The sequence below is a fragment of the Mustela nivalis genome (assembly GCF_964662115.1).
Source record: "Mustela nivalis genome assembly, chromosome: 2".
NCBI classification, from domain to species: Eukaryota; Metazoa; Chordata; class Mammalia; order Carnivora; family Mustelidae; genus Mustela; species Mustela nivalis.
Genome location: NC_139021.1, coordinates 171887153 through 171903356, shown reverse-complemented (window position 1 = coordinate 171903356; position 16204 = coordinate 171887153). Strand labels below are relative to the sequence as shown.

Sequence of the window (16204 nt, the reverse complement as noted above, 5' to 3'; positions counted from 1 at the left end):
CCATGAAGCAAGCCCATGAGGTAACCATTACTCTCATCTGCAGATGACGTCATCTGGCCTGTCCAGTGCCACAGCTGCCAGCAAAGGGCAGAGCTGGAATTGCAGCCTTCTAGCTGTTTGCAAGACTGTGGCTTCCAGTTTTTTGGTTTTTTTTTTTTTTTACTTCTATCAATGAAAGTACCTTTTAGAAGGATAAATCTTTTCATCTTATCCCTTTGCGTTAAAATATATCTGAAATAATGTTGGTTCTTACACTGATTATTCCCATCTTCATTTCCTGCTCCTCGCTTTCTCTTTCTCTTCTACTACAAGCATTTCATGGCAGCTGGTGAGGCTGATAATTGTATGCTATAAACCTTCAATGCTTCTGAAGCTGAAGGCAGCAAGAGTACAGTTCCCTAAGGCCAGCACTCAGAGATATGAAAAATAGAAAATTCCCTCTTCCCATCAAAAAAGAATATTACTCTCTAAATGATAATTCATAATTCATCTTTATGCTTACCTTTGCCAATGTCACTGACCAAGCTTCTGATATAAAAACCTCCTCCACATTCAACATCTGGAATGTTAACAGTGACATGGTAAATTGCTAACCTCCTATGAAATCCACTTTACATAGAAATGATGCCCTAAACAAATGTAAAAATGCACTATGCAAACAATCGAGTGATAAAATATTTATGTGCTGAAACATAAATTATTCATCCAATAGCATATGTGTTTGTGAGATTGAAAAGTCAGAGTGTAGAGAAAGCAAACAGCAGAAACTCATGAACACATTTGAAATGAACTGGCAAGTCACACCAACGTTAATACTACAGCCTTGTTCATTTAATAGGTTTTAAATAGTTTAGAAATCTCAGCTTTGCTATTATGAGCTGCACATATAAAAAATATTTTCAGATTTGTATACCTTGTTCACTTAATTGGTTTTAAACAGTTGGACATCTCAGCTTTGCTATCAAGAGCTGTAGATTTTTATGATATTTTCAGATTTACACGCTCAACAAATACATCAAACCAAATCCCTTATCAGGGACAGTAATTATGTTTGGGAAAATACACTACATTGAGAGCTCATTCGATTTAAATGTTCTCTTGGAAATATTCCTAAAGAAATCATAAAATAACTAAAATTACACAATGTTCCAGAATGAATGCATATCTAAACATCTTCACACAGAATATTACACATTTACTGGTTAAGAGCAAGACTCTGGATTATTTTTATTCATCCACAAGATATCCTGAATTTCCACAGAAAAGAACTATACTGCTTATAGTCTTATCATACAAAAAAAGCTACGTGAGGAAATTAACCAGAACTCACTACCTGAGATTTTAATTCATTTTTTCCCCCATCAGCTCAAGGCTGGGGGCCATGGATGAGATAAAAAATGACCACTGGGATCAAAGCAGGTATATAAACATTCTTGCACTGTATTTGACTTTGGTGAAAAGATAGCTCTTTTGGGCCTACCATAACCTCCAAGTGAAAAAATAGGTATTTACAACTTAAATGCAATCAGAAAAATTCAAATTTTTCTTCCTTGCAGAGATAATATCTACTGTGCCAACACAGCTGCTGCATTTTCATGGAATGAAATATTTTTTAGTATATTTTCCTCATTGTTTGTTAAACATTTTAGAGTCAGGACACTAAAGGAAAGAAGTGACTTAATTTTTTGACTGTACAAAGACCACATTCTATAGGAACTTTATATACATTAAGTAGAATGTCAAAGCAATGGAAGTTAGGGGAAAAAACGTTTTAGGAAATTATTTCTAAAGGGAATTCTATTTAGTAGGCATTGTGAAATTAAGAGCAGGATCAATTTAAGGAAGCCTAATTTAGAAAAACTACAGCTTTTAATTCTTCACAGTTCATATCCATGCTCATGACCTGAGCTACTACTTTCTGCAACTAGGAGATAAAATTTCCAAACCACAGAAACAAACTTTTTGGTTTTTAAATTTATTTCAATATAGATTTGTAGATAAATTCAAATTAATAACCTGAATTAAAGTTTACTGCATGTCCAAGAATACATTTTTGCCTTACCCATTATTTCCATATTGTCAGGATCCTTAGCAGTAACTTGCAGGTAAAATAGAAAGGGAAGAAATAATCACTCCGCTCCTAGAATTTCTTGTCCAAAAACTGAAAATGCTTTGTTTTATAAGGGCAATTTAAATTTTAAAACTGAATGTAAACTACGAGGTACTAGCCAAAATGGGGGAACAAGCACCCATAAGATAATAAAACATAAAATATAAAATTTTGAAAGCATATACCCCATTAGAGATCAAAGGTATGTTACTTCCAACTTCAGAAGACAGTATGATATATAAAAAACTCAGCCTATTTAGAAAAGTATTTCTAAACTTCCATGTAGCTATCAATTTTTTCATTAAATAGAAAGGTATTAATAAATCCTAACCTTACTTAAATTTGAATTTTAAAAATCTCCAATATCCTAGGATTAAATTAAATTAAATTACCCAAAAGTAGCCAAATGCAGAATAAAGGTACATGTTAATGACAAATGATTTCAAATTTCCCACCTTACCTAATGTGAAAAATGGTGGCTGGAATTTTTGAAGGGAGAGACTGTATACGGTAACAGGCCTGGCGGGTTTTGCTTCTACTACTTCGCCTCTCTTCATTAAGGTTGAAAGTCTCTGTCCATCTTTCTTTAATGCAGAATAGCTTGCAAGATAAGAGAGGAAGAGAGGGAGTGAAGGAGAGAGAAAAGATTAAGATAGAATGACAGAGAATAACTCCACATTAGAGCATGGAAAGAAAGGAGGACCAGAAGTCCTTAAATTGAATCTTTCTAGGACATGAACTATTTTTTTCTTCTAATCTACTCCATGATGGCACCAGAGACGGAGTTCCTAAATAGCTTTAAAGCTAAAGCTCAGTCTGCTCCCAATGAACAGTACTATCAATTTTACACTTTAACCTTCTCTCTGGAGATGGTCTGTTCATGTGTTCACTGGTCCTGGTTCTGGGTTAAGGGCACAAGGACTCTGGTCACAGTAGTCTCTACTGTATTTTCTTTAAACAACTTCCATTATAATAATATTCATTTTCACATAAAAATTAATAAAGTATTTCTAAAATGCAAATCTACTTAATAGATCTTAAGTTTTGTGTGATAAAATTTTATTAGATCACAAAATATTTGGAATAATCACCAGAGAAAAAATTTCTAAAACTGCTCTTATAAATAGATATAAACGTGCATGTTAACAATAATGATCAAAAAAGTAACATTTATTCATAGCTTGCAAAATTTTTAAAACCTTCATTTGAGGCAAAATTATGAAGACACATTTCCCTATAGATATTTTAGCGTTCTTGATAAAAAATCAAGATATTAAAGTAAAACATAAATACTAAACTCTAGGGTTGCCTGGGTGGGTCAGTCAGTTAAGTATTCAGCTCAGGTCTTGATCTCAGGGTCGTGAAGTTCAAGCCCCACATTGGGCTCCATGCTGGGCACAGAGCCTACTATATTAATTAATCAATTAATTAATATATATATAAATAAAATATTAAATTCTAAAAGAACTGTCAGTCACCTCCAGACATATGATTCAGCTATTTTTTTAAATAAAAAGCAATTTGCTTGAAATGGTAATGTGCACAAAAAATACGGTTAAATGGTACTCAATATTCTTATACATTTATTTTTTTTTAAAGATTTATTTATTTATTTGACAGGGATCTCATGTAGGTGGAGAGGCAGGCAGAGAGAGAGGAAGAAGCAGGCTCCCTGATGAGAAGAGAGCCTGATGCGAGGCTCAATCTCAGGACCCTGGGATCGTGACCTGAGCCAAAAGCAGAGGCTTAACCCACTGAGCCACCCCGGTGACCCTATTCTTATACTTTTAATATATTATTACTCTCATCTGTTTCATCTGTTGCAGAGATTTGTGAAGCAGATTCTGCCTAAAAGAATGGTCTCCACCCCTGAAAAAAAGTACTAACTGGACTATGAATCACAGTACTGACACCAGTACTCCCCTGGACTCATCCCTTCACAGCCACTCCGGGAAAACCGGCATCTCTGCACTCCAGAACTGCCTTGAGGTATACAGATGGAGTCAGAAAGATCGATAAACTCTGGAATAGCATTGATGTCAGGCTGTGGCAACATCCAGAGACAGAGGAAACCACATGCCACTACCTCAGAGAGTGCAGGCAGCTCTGTAACTTGTCTAAATCAGGCTCACCTTTACAGACTCACCTTTACTTGATCATATGTTATGTCAGATTAAAAGGTGCCTCATAATACATAAAAGGAAGCCTCCCTTTTTTCCTCACTAAAGTGATATTAAACACTGAAAAATAAAAATTAAACATTTATCCAAATTCAATAACTGAACTTACAGGGGAGGTACTTGCATTATATTCCCAGTAAATTTCTGTAGAATGCCTTCAATATCTTCTTGTGTTATTTTATCTGCCAAAAATGAATAAAAAAATGGAATACTATAACAACCACAGAAATATACATGCTGTTTTCACAGCACTGAAAGTTCTGAATATTCAATTAAAAATTGAATTTGTATGCCAAATTCTACCTTTTTGAGATGAATAAAATACATATAAATGAGATAAAAGGAGAAAGTCTTGTATTGTGTAATATTAAGACCAAATTTCTTTCGCTTCAATTTTTTCTCCAAGTCTTCTCCAAAACTGATCCAGTCACCTTGTTACATTTAGTTGGTTCTTACTATGGCCTTTAGAAGACCTGAGAAAATGTTGCATTAGCTATAGAAACAATACTGCCATATTAAAAAATGAGATCAGAAATTAAGTAGAGATATACAGGTAAGTCCTTTTTATTTTTCTTAAATTGAAGTATAATTCAGTTGTACAACGTGGTGATCTAAAAAACATACATTACCTAGTGCCCATCATGGTAAGTGGTGATGGGCAAAATAGGTGATTGGGATTAAGAGGTACACACTGCCAGTTGTAAAATAAGTAAATTATGAGAATGAAAAGTACAGCATAGAGAATATAGCCAATAATATTGTGGTAACTTTGTATGGTGACAGACGGTAAGCAGTGAATATCTGTTTTCCACCTGAAATTAATATAATACTGAATGTCAGCTATACTTCAATTAAAAAATAAATCAATTAGGGGTGCCTGGGTGGCTCAGTGGGTTAAAGCCTCTGCCTTCGGCTTGGGTCATGATCCTAGGGTCCCATGTTGGACTCTCTGCTGGGCGGGGAGTCTGCTTCCTACTCTCTCTCTGCCTGCCTCTCTGCCTACTTGTGATCTCTGTCTGTCAAATAAATAAATAGTAATTAAAAATCTTTTTAAAAAATCAATTAAACTTTTTAGTTAAAAAAAAATTTTTTTAAAGGAGTTGTGCCAGGCTAGCTCAGTTGGTGGAGCGTGTGACTCTTGATCTTGGGGTTGAGTTCAAGGCCACCTTGGGTGTAGGGATTACTTAAAAATAACATCTTATATAAGTTGCTTACGTTTCTCCAGGCATCACATATGATAAACAACTTAATGCAGTATTTAAAAAGATTATTAAGTATTAACCACATTAAAAATTTCACCTGCTAGATTTTAAAACTGCTCTGTGGTATGGCATAAGACATTCACATTCGATTCTGTCCCCAAGTAAAGTTGTATTTACTTGTCTCCTTCTGTCCCTTAACTGCTTAGAATTTCTCTGTTCTTTTAAACAAACACTCCCAGGAGTTTGATTTTAAAAATAAGCCAGTGCAAAAAAAGAATGTACATAGCAAAGATATGATTACTAAGCATTTTTAAAACAATGATTTTAGAAAATCTGAATAGAGACATAAAGCTTTCAGTTTCTGTTAGTCACATCTTCAGCTTCTATTTAATACTCTTTCCAACAGACTATTATTAACTATATTAACTATATTAATTATAAAATACCATCACTATAATATTAAAGTACAGTTCTATGATTTTAACAAGTGAAAACTATAACACACTGAAATTCAGTATTTGGGATTTTCATACATATAGATGACTATGTACATATTTCATACTCAATAATTATAGAAATATTCTATAACTTGTTTAGGTTATAGTCAATGGAAAAAAATTATACTTCTTTTTAAAGATTTTATTTATTTATTTGAGACAGCACTAGTTGGGAGGAAGATCAGAGGGCAAGGGAAAGGCAGACTAGCCACTGAGCAGAGAGCCCTGACATGGAGCTCTATCCCAGGACCCTGAGATCATAATCTGAGGGCAGATGCATAACAGACTGAGCCACCCAGTGCCCCTATAGAGCTTCTTTCTCACTTTGTAGGAAATTTATTCAAACTTTTTAGTCTAATACATACATGCTACATTTTATTTTATTAAAAAATATTTTCAAAAATAATGTGCTTTGAGTTATCGTTGTAAAACCAGAATAGAGATTAAAAGACAGCATGGAATATTGGATTCTGATTTCAATATCAACACAAGAATCTTTACCTCAGGGTGACCTGGATCCTCAAGTTAAACATAAACAAAAGACTAAAATCTACTAGACTCAAACAGAGAAGATCTACAGAACTCAAAGAGAATTTCTCCAACATCTAGTGGTCTACGAAGACAGATCTCAGATGGGTGTTCTCTTCATACTGTTTTTCAAACAGATGTAGCTCATGATATGATGAGTTTTTTCCATGAGAAATTTTCACTCTACTGCAACATTATAACAATTACTGGTGGCACCTTAGTGATGCAAAACTTCCAATTCCGACAGCCAATGCTACCTCCCAGGGGACCACTGCTAAAGATACATCATTGCTGAGAACACTGCAAAACTTCGTAACTTAGCAATACATTTTCAAAACAAGACCAAATGCTTTCTACTTCTGCTAGGCTGGTCTCTTTACTAACATTCCTGCCAACGTATACTCCTTTTCCTGGTTGGGTGGCTCTCCTTTACTGACACTCCCCAACACAAGATGATAAGGTGTGCTCTTTGTCATTTTACTTCTGCCAAGATCTTTCTCCGACTTAACATCTCAGGCATTTCTGCTTTGTGCTGTTCATTCTGTAATTATTCATACACAATGTTTTTTTATTAAAGATTTTGTTTATTTATTTGTCAGAGAGAGAGAGAGCAGCTGGCAGAGGGAGAAGCAGGCTCCCTGCTGAGCAGGGAGCTTGAAGTGGGACCCTGGGATCGTGACCTGAGCAGAAGACAGATGCTTAACAAACTGAGCCACCCAGGTGTCGCAATCATACTCAATTTTTAATTATTACCTACTATATGTATGCAGGTATTATCTTGCCAATGAAACTCTAAGCTCCTTAAAAGCAAAGGCAGTTCTTCTTATGTAATGTACACAATTATGGCGGCACTCAAGACATTGCTGCTGAATTAGCTGAGCAGTGACAGAATGTCAAAGTCAAAGGGCAAGGCCAATCATTCATCTGATGTTTGAATCACCATACAAAAAGCCTATGTAGCAAGTTGTTTTGCAATAAAAGTGAACATGATACAGTAGAATAAAACATGATTATCTTTTAACATATGATTATTATATTCACTATATGAGTATGTATGAAACATGCTGGCTATCTCTAAAACTGGTATTAGTACAATCCAATTAATAATTAATAATAAGAATAAAGACTCAAGGCACACCTGGGTCAGCTCAATCGGTTAAGCGCCCAACTCTTGGTCTTGACTCAGGTCGTGATCTCACAGTTGTGAGATCAAGCTCCATATTGTGCCCTATCCTATGCTCAGTGAGGAGCCTGTCGAGATTCTCTCTCACTGTGGCCCTCCCCACACTTGTGTTTTCTCTCTCTCTCAATAAATAATCTTAAAAAAAAATACAGATTTTACCTACAAAGAATTTAAAAGAAATGGAGAATAAAATCTCTAAAGTGATCATATCCAATAACAATCAAAAAAATTATATTTGATAAAAGAAGATGGGTATGATAAAAATGCCATAGGACCTGGGTAAGTATTCTTTTCTTAGGAACTAATAATTCATCAGTGTGCCAGTAGTCATTTGAAATTAATTTTAAAAAGTCATTCTCATAAAATTAATATATGTAAGATCACGCCACACATTATTATTTGCTTAAAATGTGTTGACTCTACTTATATCGTGATAGCTGCTACTTAAATGAACTATGCAGTTAAAAGCAATATTCAACCATGGTAGAGTTAAATGGTACCAGACAAGCATTACCACTATAAGCAACTACTTAACTGGAAAAAATAGATAACACACAACTGTTTTCGAACATTAGACAACAGACAGCAAAGACTATAATCCTTAAGAGAAGGGAAAGAAATAGGCAAGGCCCTTCTGAGGTTCACTTGCTTTCACCTGGAGCTGCGCTCTGAGCCATGGTGCAAGGAGGGGAGTAAGAGAACTGTGATCTGGCTCGAGTAGGGAGACAGACAGACATGCGCAGTGGGGGAGAAAAGAGGGTGTGGACCCCCCCAGTCTCCACCCAGAGACCAGCCTATCTGCCTTAGAGCAACCCTTTTTGCTACATTCCTGGAGTATACTTCCCCTTTGCTAAATAAAACCTTTGCTGCTTTAATTCTCTCTCAAGTCTCTCAACAGAATTCTTCCCTTCAAGAAGACAAAAACCGAGATATTTAGCAATCTCACTGAGTAAAAATCAAGAGTTTGGGGAAGAAGCAGCAGCTGGAATTTGAGAGAACCACACAGAGAAAGAGATGTCTACAGGGGTCCGCTAGATACTGACTACATTCCAAGCTGCACATAATACAGTGAGTTGCCACAAAGTTAACCAAAGAACCACTATCACAGCTCTTACAAGGTGGGCTCTGACAACCATCCAGAATGAAGACACTTGGCTGAATACCCAGGGCATTTGACTGAGATCTCAGAGAAGTCAAGTCTGAGAAGTAGGGCTCATGCAGACCCGGAAAAATGTCTACTTTAGATGTCCCCCTAACAAGGAATCTACACAAAAGTGACTCAAATTAGTGAGTCTAGCAAAGCTGAAAGACATATGACCAATATCGAAAAGTTAACTCCTTTTCTCTACACTAGGAATGAATTATTAGAAACTGAAATTTTTAAAATTCAACTTATGATAGCATCAAAAAATATGAAGGACTTAGGGTTTCCACATACAAAAGACGTGAAAGATCTACATACTGAAAACTACAAAAATAGGTTTGATGTTATTTCAAAATAAAAAGAACGGTCATAAAGAAATAGTATAAACAACTTTATACTAATAAGTTTAAAAATTTAGATGAACCAATTCCTAGGATAAAAATTACCTAAAATGACACAAGAAATAAAAAAATTGTTTGATATTTAATAAAGAAGGCCAATCCTTCCTAACAAAGAAAACTCAAGATGTCTACCAGTAAATTCTACCAAGTATTAGAAAATGAAATACTGCCAATCTACACAAATTCTAGATATTAAAAAAGGAGATGAGAATACTCCCCATCCCATTTTTTTTTATATCCCATTTTATGAAGTCAGCATAACTTTGATATCAAAACCAGTCAAGGACATTAATAGGAAGAAAAATAGAGGGTAATCTTCACTCAGAGACAAAGATGCAAAAATCCTACATTAAATATTGACAAACTAAATCCAACAATTTATATAAAGGATAACATATCGTGATCAATTTGGGCTTATTCTAGAAATGTAAAGTTAGTTTAATATTTGAATAAAGATAAAAATCAACAGATACAGAAAAAGTATTTGATAAAATTCAATGTCTACTCATGATTTTTTAAAAAATACAACAGTTGGGAGTGCCCCGCTGGCTTAGTCAGCAGAGAACGCAACTCTTGATCTCAGGGTTTTGAGTTCAGGCCACACGTTGCGGGTAAAGCTTATTTATTTTTTATTTATTTATTTTTTTTTAAGATTTTATTTATTTATTTGACAGACAGAGATCACAAGTAGGCAGAGAGGCAGGCAGAGAGAGAGAGATAGGAGGAAGCAGGCTCTCTGCTCAGCAGAGAGCCCGATGTGGGGCTCGATCCCAGGACCCTGGGATCATGACCTGAGCGGAACGCAGAGGCTTTAACCCACTGAGCCACCCAGGCGCCCCGGGGGTAAAGCTTATTTAAAACAAACAAAGTAAGTAACAAAAAAGCAGTAAATTAGGTACAGAAAGCAACTTCCTTACTCTGACAAGAAAGCTATAAAAAAACCAATAGAGAAAATCTTTAAAAAAAAACAGAAAGACTTGCTCTTTCAGATACCAAGATCTATTCTAAAACTATAGCAATTAAGATAGTTTGGTGTTTGGTGTTACCATAAGAACAGAGAGACCAGTGTGACAAAATAAATTCCAAACAAACCCGTATCTATAAGGTGCTTGATTCGTGACCAAGGAGACAATGCAACAGGGAAAAGTGCTGGGCCATACAGGATACCCATACAGGGCGGGGCTAGAAAAAAGGGTGGATTGCAGAAGCACCAAAACTTCTAGAATACAGGAAAATATCTTCATACTTTTGGGGTAGGAAATTATTTTTAAGATTTTTATTTATTTATTTGACACACAGAGAGAGATCACAAGTAGGCAGAGAGGCAGGCAGAGAGAGAAGGGGAAGCAGGCTCCCCACTGAGCAGAGAGCCCGATGTGGGGCTCAATCCCAGGACCCTGAAATCATGACCTGAGCCGAAGGCAGAGGCTTTAACCCACTGAGCCACCCAGGCGCCCCAGGCGCCCCATATTTTTTAACTAGACACCAAAACAACTGGACTGATTACATAGGAAAAGACTTGATAAAGTGGACTAAATTAAAACTAAAAACTTCTGTTTTCCAAGACACAGTTAAGAGAGGTAAAAGATAGGGGTGGTTGAGTGGCTCAGTGGGTTAAGGAGAGGTAAAAGATAAGCCACAGAGTAGGAGAAAATATCCATAAGACATATAACAAAAGAGCATATACCCAGAGTATACAAAGATCTTGTACAAATCATTATTTTTAAAAAGGCAACTCAATACAGAAAGAAAAAAATAAAAGAAGAGGCGAGAGACCTGGACAATACAGAAAAGAATATGACTAAGAAGCCAAAGCACTGATGAGAAAGTGCTGAATCTCATTAGTAATCAAATGAGAATCACAATGAAATACCACTATACACATCAGAACGGCCAACATTATTAACACTGTTAATACGATGTGTTGTCCTGGCAAGGGAAAGTCATTTACTGGTGGTAAAAACGCAGTTATACAATTACTTTGAAAACCTGACAATTCCCAGTACAGCAGGATTATCCTGTGACCCAGCAATTCCACCTGGGGGCATATCCAAGAGAAATGAGTACATGTGTCTACCAAAAACAGGTACAAAACACACATAGCAGCTTTATTCATAAAGCCTCAAACCAGGGTCAGCCCAAATGTGTATCGACAGAAGAATGTTATAGATGGAATGGGGCCTGAAAGACGTCTCTAGGAATTTTCTATTTGATGACTAGACCGGGAGCTGCAGGGAGGTTTGCTTTGTGATAGTTCACTGAGCTGCAAATTTAAGCTTCATTCACTTGTCTTTATTTGTGTAACACTTCATAATAAAAAGGTTTAAACACAAATGAAAGGCACCATAAGATGACTGATGCTGAGGTACACAGCAGCCCTACTAGAGTGTGTGCCCTATTTGTTTAAATCACAATCTGAGACCCAATTCAACTCATCAGCTTCCTCCGAGAAGTGTGGGCAGCCAAAGCACAGTCCAAGAGGAGCCTCTCCCATTAGACAGATCAGCTACATCCACTAGAGAAGACCTTGCTAAATCCTATCTTGGGATCAAGGAGTTGCAGGGTTTAGACCAGAGGATTAGCACAAGATACCACTTTCCTTCCACATTTCTGGCCTCCCAATAAAAAAGCCACAAGAGAGATAGAAAAACCTATTCTTATCGCAGACGCAGTCCGGCCTTCCCAGAAGCTTGGCCCACATCTGAGACAGCCTGGGACGCCAACTCAGCCCTCGTGTCCTGAGCTCAGCGAAGGGCAGATGAGCACAACAAAGCCAAGTGCCCTCAGAGACACCAACAACTGTGCCTGAGACTTAACACCCAGACGTGGGTGAGGAAAGAGCCGCAGAAGGTAGGAAGAATATTTTGTGTGACTTAGCTGCAGTCATCTCTGCCATGCTTATCTACTGCCTGCTTATTTAATCATGCTCTATGCTTTATTCTATACGCCACACATGGTCCTGGACACCAAGAAGACAGTGAGGACCGAAAGAGACATGGTCTCAGCCGCACAGCTTAGGGATTAACATGCAAATGTGTATTTATAAATGGTGAAAAGCTATTTAGGGATAAAGGAAGGTTCCATGAAAGAGAATAAAAGGAAGCGTCTTATTACTATGGTTTGAGTTTTCAGTCTACTGAGTCAGACTTGTCTTCTTACTCTTCTAAGCTTTCAGGTATCTGAAACAATGGTTAAAAACAGTATTTGTCCAGAGAGAACAAAAATGACTGAAAAGCAGCCATTTGCCACTTACTGCATCCTGCCTTAGTTGCCTTCCCCCTATGTCAGTTGTCCTCAACGGGTCAATTAAGAACTGCTTTTTTTTTAATCGTTACAGTGATCGGGCGGGGCGGCAGCATCAGCAGCATCTCATAGCTGAGGGCCAGGAATGCTGATGTCCTACAATATGCAGATGGGACAGCACGATCCAGTGTTCTGCGCACCACGTAACTTCTGGATGTCTGCCAGATACTTATGTGGGTGAAAGCCTGTTTATAATCACCTGAGGCTAGAATCTAAGTCTGTTTTGCACTTAAATACGAAGTATATTTTGTACTGTTTTTCATATACTGAATTTTACATTACTGAGTCATCAATACAACATACCTATATCAGTCTGCCTTTATACTTATGGCATTCATTTTTGTGTCAACATCTGACTAGTTCATTCCAATTCTTAGTGCAGTAATAGCTGTGCATTTGCATGGCAACATACCTAGCTTATTATAAATTACTTTTATTTCTTCTTTATATTCTGTTAATTGTATTATATTGACTTCTTTCCTAACATGTAGGTAGGGGAGAGTATCTCTGAATTTTAGTTCAAGAGAGTAAGGAAGGCATTATAAAGTATTGGTTACAGTCTCAGTACTGAGTCTCAGAGGGTTGAGAACATGGGTCCTAGATTTTCATTAAACAGAAGCTCCTTAAGGACACAGGTTAGGTCTCATACTTATTTATTTTCCCCTTGGTACCTGCTTTGGCAGATTAAATCGATGACAGACATTTGTTAATTTACTTAAACCACACAGAAAACTCATGTCAATAAGCAAAATTCTCTGAGCTTTCATTTTCTGGGACTATAAATACTATTCGAAAAACTATAGGGAAGTTTCCCTTTCCAGTCTGAAGAAAGTTACTTGGTTTCTCCATGACTTATTTCAACATACAATGAGATGATTTTTAACAACGTAATTTTCCTTTAAAGTAAGGAAGGAAGGTTACAAATTGCACAATACAAAATAGAGTTTTTTAAAATTCCAAAATGCTTAAGGGCAGGAAGGAAGGGAATGTTTCAGTACAGCTGACTCTTCAACAACACAGGAGTTAAGGGGCATGGAACCCCCATGAAGTCAAAAATCCATGTGTAACTTTTGACTCCCCCCAAATTTAACTACTAATAGCCTGCTGCTGACTGAATGCCTTCCCAACAACATAAACAGCAGACTAATGCATGTTTTGTATATTACATAGATTATATACAATATTCTTAGCATAAAGTCAGCTAGATAAAGATGTTACTAAGAAAATTATAAGGAAGGGGCACTTGGGAGGCTCAGTCAGTTAAGCAACTGACTCTTGATTTCACCTCAGGTCATGATCTCAGAGTCATGAGACCGAGCCCTGTGTGGGGCTCCACACCCAGCATGGAGTCTACATGAGATTCTCTTTCTCCTTCTGCTCCTCCCCTCTGTTCACAAGCACTCTCTCTCTAAATAAAATCTTTAAAAAAAAAAAAAAAAGGAAAACACATTTACAGTACTGTACTGCATTTAAGACTCCCCATGTATAAGTGGACCCACACAAGACAAACTTGTCCTGTTCAAGGGTCGACTGCATTTTCATCACCTTGGTCTTCTTCAAGTATCCCCTACTCAATGAAATGCATCATCATGTAACCAACTTTAAAACCTAGAAACCTAGATCATGGTTGACAATGCCCTTACCACCCATCCCATCGAGAAGTCTTACCAATTTTACTTCCTCACCATTCTTCTGATTATGTGGGTACTGGCATATACTTTAGTATACTCTGGAAATCTCAGACATCCTCTTATTGTCCTATGCCTCTTTAATCCCTTAAAAGCTTCCTGCTGAAAATTATGGTTGGGTTTCTATTAAGTGAGGATCTGCTATTATTTCCTAATAACAATAATTTCAAAGATAATTCAACCTCTATTTCTTTTTAACTCAACATAAATCAGTGATTTATCTTTTGATTATATTGTTTGATTAATCAAGTAAGATACTAACTTACATATAAATGTTAACAAGACAAGTGAAGCAAACAAGGCCAAGAAGAAGGTTGGTATGTAATATATATTAAGGATGCTCAACACAAAAGCAGGAAAGCCAGATGCTAGACTAGCTAAATTAAAAAGAGGTAACATTAAACACAGGCAAAAACAAACAAACAACAACAACAACCAGAAAGCCTACAAATAATTCACAATTGACGACATAATAACATAGGTGAGCCAACAGAATGGCAACCACTGTATTTGGAAGAGCCTCACACCCTAAGAGTTGCTAGGAAACCATTTAACTTACCTATCCTCACTCAAAGTAGTAAAAGGAATGGCAGGGAAATGAAGGTGGGCCCCAGTGAGTTCTGTTTTACTTCTAGAGAAACAGCTTTCCCTCTGTCATATTTTTTAATATACTCCAAAAGCAGAGGAAATGATTAGTTGTAAAGTACTAAACCTGGTATGTTTCAAAAGCTAAGAAATAGTTGTAAAAAAGTAAGTCAATAAACAATGACAAGACACTGTGGTAAAACCCCTAATTCTTAGCTATAAATGTTTGTTTGGCTAGAGAATTATCTAGAAGAACTCTGAAAACGTTAAAAAAAAAAAAACCTGATTACAGGAAAAGAGGCAATTATGATAAATCTTTATGAACAAACTCATATGAAATAAGCAAAAATGTGATCAACAACTTTCAATCCTATTAACCCAAGGAAATGTACTAATAACTGTAATAATCACTGGTAATATCCAGTAAGACATTTATTTTAAAAGTCTGAATTCACAGAAACTTTCTCTAAATCTTAAAAAAGCTGATCACATTAGATGAACATCATACCATAAGGTTTTTCTTCTGTGACTTTCCCAGTAGAATCTAGTGTGTCGGTAGCTTTCCCCAGTTCTCCAATGGCAATATACCTCTAGAGGAAGAGAAGCAAGGGAGAAAAATACATCATAAGGTAAAGAAAAATTGTTATGTATGTCTTAAAGTTTTATACAGAATTTCACCAATACTACCAACTTGACACTAAATTAAAAGCAAAAATAAATTTTTTTTTTGATATGTGGGAAGCACTTGTATAAATTGAGGAGCATTCACAAACTTCCCACACCAGCCAACATGACAAGGAAAAGCCTTATTTTATTGACAATTATGGCTTATAAACACAGTTATTACAAATGTATTTCTAAAACCAGTTTTATACTAGGCAGTTTTGATTCTGAAGGAAAAATTTCCAAATATACTTATGAGTGGAGCGAATGGTACAATAAATCCCTACATGGCCATCACAAGACTCAACAATTTTACCACGCATATAATTAAAATTAATTTAAAAATAAAATAAGTTTACTACTTCTCATATGAAATACTAAAACCAAGCTCAGTAACTTGATTAGATATATAAACAAAAGCTAAATGTGTAGAAAATGGGCCAAACTAGTACAGCAAGGGCAGTATACTTAATATTACATGAGTTTTCTTAATGAAGAGAAATAGCTACTTCTCGAGCTCTCTGAAAGGAAAAAAAATCACTTCTAAGAACTGATCATTTATTCATACGTGAAGAATTACAGCATTCATAGTTAACTGAGGCCTATTTACTTCTCCCCTCGGGGCACACTTGTATTACATATTTTTTTTTTTTTTTAAGATTTATTTATTTGAGAGAGAGAGCACACAAGTGGGGAGATGGCCAAGGGAGAGAAGCATAC

At 36.2% G+C, this 16204-nt stretch overlaps 1 protein-coding gene across 1 annotated transcript in view; it reads right to left on the bottom strand.

The window, feature by feature from the left end:
* Window positions 1-16204, bottom strand: part of TRUB1 (TruB pseudouridine synthase family member 1) — a 43199-nt gene that overhangs the window by 3214 nt on the left and 23781 nt on the right. Inside the window, exons 4-7 of the mRNA XM_082719190.1 lie at window positions 15330-15411; window positions 4400-4472; window positions 2571-2710; window positions 503-559 (exon numbers count right to left, since the gene is read on the bottom strand). Of these exons, the coding sequence (XP_082575316.1) occupies window positions 503-559; window positions 2571-2710; window positions 4400-4472; window positions 15330-15411 (352 nt within the window). The remainder of the gene's footprint in view (window positions 1-502; window positions 560-2570; window positions 2711-4399; window positions 4473-15329; window positions 15412-16204) is intronic.